Source organism: Salvelinus fontinalis, chromosome 39, assembly GCF_029448725.1.
Source record: "Salvelinus fontinalis isolate EN_2023a chromosome 39, ASM2944872v1, whole genome shotgun sequence".
In the NCBI taxonomy this organism is placed as follows: Eukaryota; Metazoa; Chordata; class Actinopteri; order Salmoniformes; family Salmonidae; genus Salvelinus; species Salvelinus fontinalis.
The window spans coordinates 3,752,011-3,759,761 of NC_074703.1; the positions used below are offsets into that span (position 1 = coordinate 3,752,011).

The window sequence follows — 7,751 nt, forward strand, 5'->3', positions numbered from 1 at the left end:
CCCATGGTAGAGTCTCTCCATACTAGGCTGTACTGTCTAGCCCCATGGTAGAGTCTCTCCATACTAAGATGTACTGTCCAGCCCCATGGTAGAGTCTATCCATACTAGGCTGTACTGTCCAGCCCAATGGTAGAGTCTCTCCATACTAGGCTGTACTGTCCAGCCCAATGGTAGAGTCTCTCCACACTAGGATGTACTGTCCAGCCCAATGGTAGAGTCTTTTCCATACTAGGATGTACTGTCCAGCCCCATGGTAGAGTCTCTCCATACTAGGCTGTACTGTCCAGCCCAATGGTAGAGTCTCTCCATACTAGGCTGTACTGTCCAGCCCCATGGTAGAGTCTCTCCATACTAGGCTGTACTGTCCAGCCCCATGGTAGAGTCTCTCCATACTAGAATGTACTGTCCAGCCCCATGGTAAAGTCTCTCCATACTAGGCTGTCCAGCCCAATGGTAGAGTCTATCCATACTAGGATGTACTGTCCAGCCCCATGGTAGAGTCTCTCCATACTAGGCTGTACTGTTCAGCCCCATGGTAGAGTCTCTCCATACTAGGCTGTACTGTTCAGCCCAATGGTAGAGTCTCTCTATACTAGGCTGTACTGTCCAGCCCCATGGTAGAGTCTCTCCATACTAGGCTGTACTGTCCAGCCCCATGGTAGAGTCTCTCCATACTAGGCTGTCCAGCCCCATGGTAGAGTCTATCCATACTAGGATGTACTGTCCAGCCCCATGGTAGAGTCTCTCCATACTAGGATGTACTGTCCAGCCCCATGGTAGAGTCTCTCCATACTAGGCTGTACTGTCCAGCCCCATGGTAGAGTCTCTCCATACTAGGCTGTACTGTCCAGCCCAATGGTAGAGTCTCTCCATACTAGGCTGTACTGTCCAGCCCAATGGTAGAGTCTCTCCATACTAGGCTGTACTTTCCAGCTCCATGGTCTGAGTCTGAAGATGCTAGGCTGTACTGTCTAGCCCCATGGTAGAGTCTGAAGATGCTAGGCTGTACTGTCCAGCCCCATGGTAGAGTCTCTCCATACTAGGCTGTACTGTCCAGCCCAATGGTAGAGTCTCTCCATACTAGGCTGTACTGTCCAGATCCATGGTCTGAGTCTGAAGATGCTAGGCTGTACTGTCCAGCCCCATGGTAGAGTCTCTCCATACTAGGCTGTACTGTCCAGCCCCATGGTAGAGTCTCTCCATACTAGGCTGTCCAGCCCCATGGTAGAGTCTATCCATACTAGGATGTACTGTCCAGCCCCATGGTAGAGTCTCTCCATACTAGGATGTACTGTCCAGCCCCATGGTAGAGTCTCTCCATACTAGGCTGTACTGTCCAGCCCCATGGTAGAGTCTCTCCATACTAGGCTGTACTGTCCAGCCCAATGGTAGAGTCTCTCCACACTAGGCTGTACTGTCCAGCCCAATGGTAGAGTCTCTCCATACTAGGCTGTACTTTCCAGCTCCATGGTCTGAGTCTGAAGATGCTAGGCTGTACTGTCTAGCCCCATGGTAGAGTCTGAAGATGCTAGGCTGTACTGTCCAGCCCCATGGTAGAGTCTCTCCATACTAGGCTGTACTGTCCAGCCCAATGGTAGAGTCTCTCCATACTAGGCTGTACTGTCCAGATCCATGGTCTGAGTCTGAAGATGCTAGGCTGTACTGTCCAGCCCCATGGTAGAGTCTCTCCATACTAGGCTGTACTGTCCAGCCCCATGGTAGAGTCTGAAGATGCTAGGCTGTACTGTCCAGCCCCATGGTAGAGTCTGAAGATGCTAGGCTGTACTGTCCAGCCCAATGGTAGAGTCTGAAGATGCTAGGCTGTGTGGTGGCTGTGGAGCAGCATTAGGAGTTCTTGGTTTATGTTTTTCCTTTGATGATGACTTCAATAAATAACAAATATATTTATATATCATATATAGCCATGTAGAAACTACATGCATTTCACATAACTTAAATAATAATTTATATGTACAGCCGCCCCCCTTCACAATAAGGAAATATATTCCATAATGTCTGTAGTCGGGTCGTGTGTGTTCACGTCCTGCGGTGTTTCCGTGACAACGCACAGACACAGGAAGTGTCTATCCGTATCCAGCGCCAGCCCACAGAGGTCAAGTCCTGCGTCAGAGCTCTGACGTACGTCTGAGACGTCTTACACTGCGAGTTCCAGTGCTTGTCATCGATGCCGCGACAGCCGCTCTTAAAAGGTTTGGCAGTCCGACACTTGGTCTCATAGAAGTACTGCTTAACAAAGTTGCTTTCGGCGGTTCCCGTCTTTATCTGATCCAGGACGGTGACCTGACGACCCCTGATGTCCACCGCATTCGTCTTGTCTGTCACCCACTGTGATTGGCTGTCACAGACGGAGTACTCCCCGCGGTAACTCTTGTGTTCTGCGTATCTCTTCCTGCGGGTCTTGTTGGTTCTGTCAGAGCTGCCCACGTAGTCATCTATAGAGTACAGCGGAGGAGGCTGCAGGGGCGGGCGCTCACTCAGCAGGACCCGGGGAGAGTTGTAGTGTTTCTGCTGCTGCAGCAGGTCGGACGACAGGCCTGCCATAGGCTGGTACAGCGAGCTCCGTCTCTCCAGGAATTTAGTGTCGTCCAGATGGGTGTCAACGGCGGGCAATGTGTCCTGGGCCTGCCTGTCCCGGCCCTCACCCTGCCTCCCCCGGCCGTGTGTCAGGTCCGCCTGCAGCAGCTGGATGATGAGGGAGTTGATGGGGTCCTGGGTGGGCGGGGGCTGCTGGCGCTCCATGTGCGTTGCCTGGATACCATAGAGGTACGCTAGGAACAACGCATACAGCAACATGGACATCACTAGATTCACCTGTAAGATCTGTGGGGTAGAGGAGACAGACTATCAGTTATCAATCACCTATAATCAATAATTACATCACTAGATTCACCTGTAAGATCTGTGGAGTAGAGGAGACAGAATATCAGTTATCAATCACCTATAATCAATAATTACATCACTAGATTCACCTGTAAGATCTGTGGGGTAGAGGAGACAGAATATCAGTTATCAATCACCTATAATCAATAATTACATCACTATATTCACCTGTAAGATCTGTGGAGTAGAGGAGACAGACTATCAGTTATCAGTTATTAATCACCTGGAGCATTATGGATGTTGTTTTATGTTCTGAATCTAGAATCATGCCAAAATGCTAACGGAATTAGCCCTGGAGCATTATGAATGTTGTTTTATGTTCTGAATCTAGAATCATGCCAAAATGCTAACGGAATTAGCCCTGGAGCATTATGAATGTTGTTTTATGTTCTGAATCTGGAATCATGCCAAAATGCTAACGGAATTAGCCCTGGAGCATTATGAATGTTGTTTTATGAAAGGAAAGCCACTGGAGCAACGAACCGCCCTTTCTGTCTCTGCCTGGCCGGATCCCCTCTCTCCACTGGGGTTCTCTGCCTCTAACCCTATTACAGGGGCTGAGTCACTGGCTTACTGGTGCTCTTCCATCCCGTCCCTAGGAGGGGTGCATTAATTGAGTGGGTTGAGTCACTGACGTGATCTTCCTGTCTGGGTTGGCGCCCCCCCTTGGGTTGTGCCGTGGCGGAGATCTTTGTGGGCTATACTCGGCCTTGTCTCAGGATGGTAAGTTGGTGGTTGAAGGTATCCCTCTACTTGTGTGGGGGCTGTGGTCTGGCAAAGTGGGTAGGGTTATATCCTGCCTGTTTGGCCCTGTCCGGGGGTATCATCGGATGGGGCCACAGTGTCTCCTGACCCCTCCTGTCTCAGCCTCCAGTATTTATGCTGCAGTAGTTTGAGTCTGGGGGCTAGAGTCAGTCTGTTATATCTGGAGTATTTCTCCAGTGTCCTGTGTGAATTTAAGTATGCTCTCTCTAATTCTCTCTTTCTTTCTCTCTCTCGGAGGACCTGAGCCCTAGGACCATGCCTCAGGACTACCTGGCATGATGACTCCTTGCTGTCCCCAGTCCACCAGGTCATGCTGCTGCTCCAGTTTCAACTGTTCTGCCTGCGGCTATGGAACCCTGACCTGTCCACCGGACGAGCTACCTGTCCCAGACCTGCTGTTTTCAACTCTCTAGAGACAGCAGGAGCGGTAGAGATACTCTCAATGATCGGCTATGAAAAGCCAACTGACATTTACTCCTGAGGTGCTGACTTGCTGCACCCTCGACAACTACTGTGATTATTATTATTTGACCCTGCTGGTCATCTATGAACATTTGAACATCTTGGCCATGTTCTGTTATAATCTCCACCCGGCACAGCCAGAAGAGGACTGGCCACCCCTCATAGGCTGGTTCCTCTCTAGGTTTCTTCCTAGGTTTTGGCCTTTCTAGGGAGGTTTCCCTAGCCACCGTGCTTCTACACCTGCATTGCTTGCTGTTTGGGGTTTTAGGCTGGGTTTCTGTATAGCACTTCGAGATATTAGCTGATGTACAAAGGGCTATATAAAATAAACTTGATTGATTGATTGATTGAGGGGGGAGGGGGACTAGGAGGAGGATGAGGGGGACTAGGAGGAGGATGAGGGGGACTAGGAGGAGGATGAGGGGGAGGGGGTCTAGGAGGAGGATGAGGGGGAGGGGGACTAGGAGGAGGATGAGGGGGAGGGGGACTAGGAGGAGGATGAGGGGGAGTGGGACTAGGAGGAGGATGAGGGGGAGTGGGAGGGGGACTAGGAGCTGGAGGACGGGGGAGGACCAGGAGGAGGACTAGGAGGAGGAGGAGTGGGAGCATGACACAGGAGGGGGACTAGGAGCTGGAGGACGGGGGAGGACTAGGAGGAGGAGGAGTGGGAGGGGGACTAGGAGGATGATGGGGAGTGGGAGGGGGACTAGGAGCTGGAGGACGGGGGAGGACCAGGAGGAGGACTAGGAGGAGGAGGAGTGGGAGCATGACACAGGAGGGGGACTAGGAGGAGGAGGACCAGGAGGAGGACTAGGAGGAGGAGGAGTGGGAGCATGACACAGGAGGGGGACTAGGAGCTGGAGGAGTGGGAGCATGAAACAGGAGGGGGACTAGGAGCTGGAGGACGGGGGAGGACCAGGAGGAGGATTAGGAGGAGGAGGAGTGGGAGCATGAAACAGGAGGGGGACTAGAATGAGATTCTATTTCTATTATTTGAGGTCAAGGGTCAAAGCAGGTCTCTGCTAATATAATGTAACATTAGCAGCAGTGTTGCGTGTAGCTCTGCTGCTACTATAGACTCCAGATGCCACGACGAGAGGAAACCTGTCCAAACTCTTACAAGTCTGACGCCATTGCAACACATGGGTTGAAGTTCCCCTCGGGACAGATCTAGGATCAGCCTCACCTCCCCCAATCCTAACCTTAACCATAAGTGGGGAAATGCTAAACTGACCCAAGACCAGCATCTAAGGGGATGTCTTCACCCTCCACCATACAGATCAGGAAGTAGTCTGTGTAACGCCAGTAGACGTCCTGAGGGAAGAAAAGGATCAGGCTTAAACGGATCCTACCTCTGCAGCACTGAGAGAAACTATCACAGTAATAGTACACACTGCTCTGATACACCCTGTCTTCTGTCTGAGGAACTAGTTTATTCCTGTTGGCTACAGAGACCCTGGCAGTTAGATAATGACTCTCACTGGGACAGATCATTGTTGTCACCCAGATTCTGAATGACAGAGAAAGAGAGAGCTACAGAATGAGATAAAACCTCTAATCTAAAAAAAATAATGAAAAACAAGAAGTGATGAACAACAACTCTATTCAATCAGAATAGAAAAAAAAGTAACTTTGTGCCTCAAATGAAGAAGTTTTGCCTCTCGCTAGCTAGCTACACAACATAAACCTAGCCAGCAGGCTAACAAGCTAGCCAGAAGAAACGAGCTGGAACAAACCTAGCAAGGGAAGGTAATACAACTACATCAAACAACCATACTGAGTGAGTAAACCAAAAAGGATCACGGACTCTAACTTTAAATATATCTTCTGTTGTTTTTTTGTATGAAGAGGTTTCACTCTTTTTGCTGTTTTTTGAGCTAAATTAGAGCTAGTTAGCAACAGCAGCAGACAAACAAAAACGGTTGCCATGGCACCGTGGCAGCAGAACAGCAGCAGTACTAGAGCCCAGAGGCCCCATGTCCCCCTCAGCGCTGAGCCCCTTCTCTATCCCCCAGAGGCCCCATGTCCCCACTCCCCCTCAGCGCTGAGACCCTTCTCTACCCCCCAGAGGCCCCATGTCCCCACTCCCCCTCAGCGCTGAGCCCCTTCTCTACCCCCCAGAGACACCATGTCCCCCTCAGCGCTGAGCCCCTTCTCTACCCCCCAGAGACACCATGTCCCCCTCAGCGCTGAGTCCCTTCTCTACCCCCCAGAGGCCCCATGTCCCCACTCCATCTCAGCGCTGAGTCCCTTCTCTATCCCCCAGAGGCCCCATGTCCCCACTCCCCCTCAGCGCTGAGCCCCTTCTCTATCCCCCAGAGGCCCCATGTCCCCACTCCCCCTCAGCGCTGAGCCCCTTCTCTATCCCCCAGAGGCCCCATGTCCCCACTCCCCCTCAGCGCTGAGTCCCTTCTCTACCCTCCAGAGACACCATGTCCCCCTCAGCGCTGAGTCCCTTCTCTACCCTCCAGAGACACCATGTCCCCCTCAGCGCTGAGACCCTTCTCTACCCCCCAGAGGCCCCATGTCCCCCTCAGCGCTGAGTCCCTTCTCTACCCCCCAGAGGCCCCATGTCCCCACTCCCCCTCAGCGCTGAGTCCCTTCTCTACCCTCCAGAGGCCCCATGTCCCCCTCAGCGCTGAGTCCCTTCTCTACCCTCCAGAGACACCATGTCCCCCTCAGCGCTGAGACCCTTCTCTACCCTCCAGAGGCCCCATGTCCCCCTCAGCGCTGAGACCCTTCTCTACCCTCCAGAGGCCCCATGTCCCCCTCAGCGCTGAGTCCCTTCTCTACCCTCCAGAGGCACCATGTCCCCCTCAGCGCTGAGTCCCTTCTCTACCCTCCAGAGACACCATGTCCCCACTCCCCCTCAGCGCTGAGTCCCTTCTCTACCCTCCAGAGGCCCCATGTCCCCCTCAGCGCTGAGTCCCTTCTCTACCCTCCAGAGGCCCCATGTCCCCACTCCCCCTCAGCGCTGAGCCCCTTCTCTACCCCCCAGAGACACCATGTCCCCCTCAGCGCTGAGTCCCTTCTCTACCCTCCAGAGACACCATGTCCCCCTCAGCGCTGAGTCCCTTCTCTACCCCCCAGAGACACCATGTCCCCCTCAGCACTGAGCCCCTGCCCTCACACAGCAGAGGAGTCCACCTCAACCAGCCAGACCTCCCCAGCCCTGTCCTCAACCAGCCAGCCCTCCCCAGCCCTGTCCTCAACCAGCCAGACCTCCCCAGCCCTGTCCTCAACCAGCCAGACCTCCCCAGCCCTGTCCTCACACAGCAGAGGAGTCCACCTCAACCAGCCAGACCTCCCCAGCCCTGTCCTCAACCAGCCAGACCTCCCCAGCCCTGCCCTCACACAGCAGAGGAGATCCACCTCAACCAGCCAGCCCTCCCCCGGGATCACCGAGACAACGTCCCGGACCAGCGCCCAGGACCCCCCAGCCACGGCCACAGCACCACCAACCTCAATGCCCACCACAGCCAGCGCAGCACAGACCACCCCAGCCCAGCTTCAGACCACCCCAGCCCTCCCCAGACCAGCCCAGCCCTCCCCAGACCACCCCAGCCCAGCTTCAGACCCACCCCAGCCCTGTCCTCAACCAGCCCAGCCCACCCCAGCCCAGC

At 53.6% G+C, this 7,751-nt stretch overlaps 1 protein-coding gene across 1 annotated transcript; it reads right to left on the minus strand.

Annotated features, from left to right (window-relative positions):
• Positions 1-1,719: 1,719 nt before the first annotated feature.
• Positions 1,720-2,853, minus strand: ntf3 (neurotrophin 3). Its single transcript, XM_055905894.1, has one exon. The coding sequence runs from the start codon at positions 2,818-2,820 to the stop codon at positions 2,038-2,040; it is 783 nt and encodes a 260-aa protein (XP_055761869.1). The 5' UTR covers positions 2,821-2,853; the 3' UTR covers positions 1,720-2,037.
• Between the last annotated feature and the right edge of the window lie 4,898 nt (positions 2,854-7,751).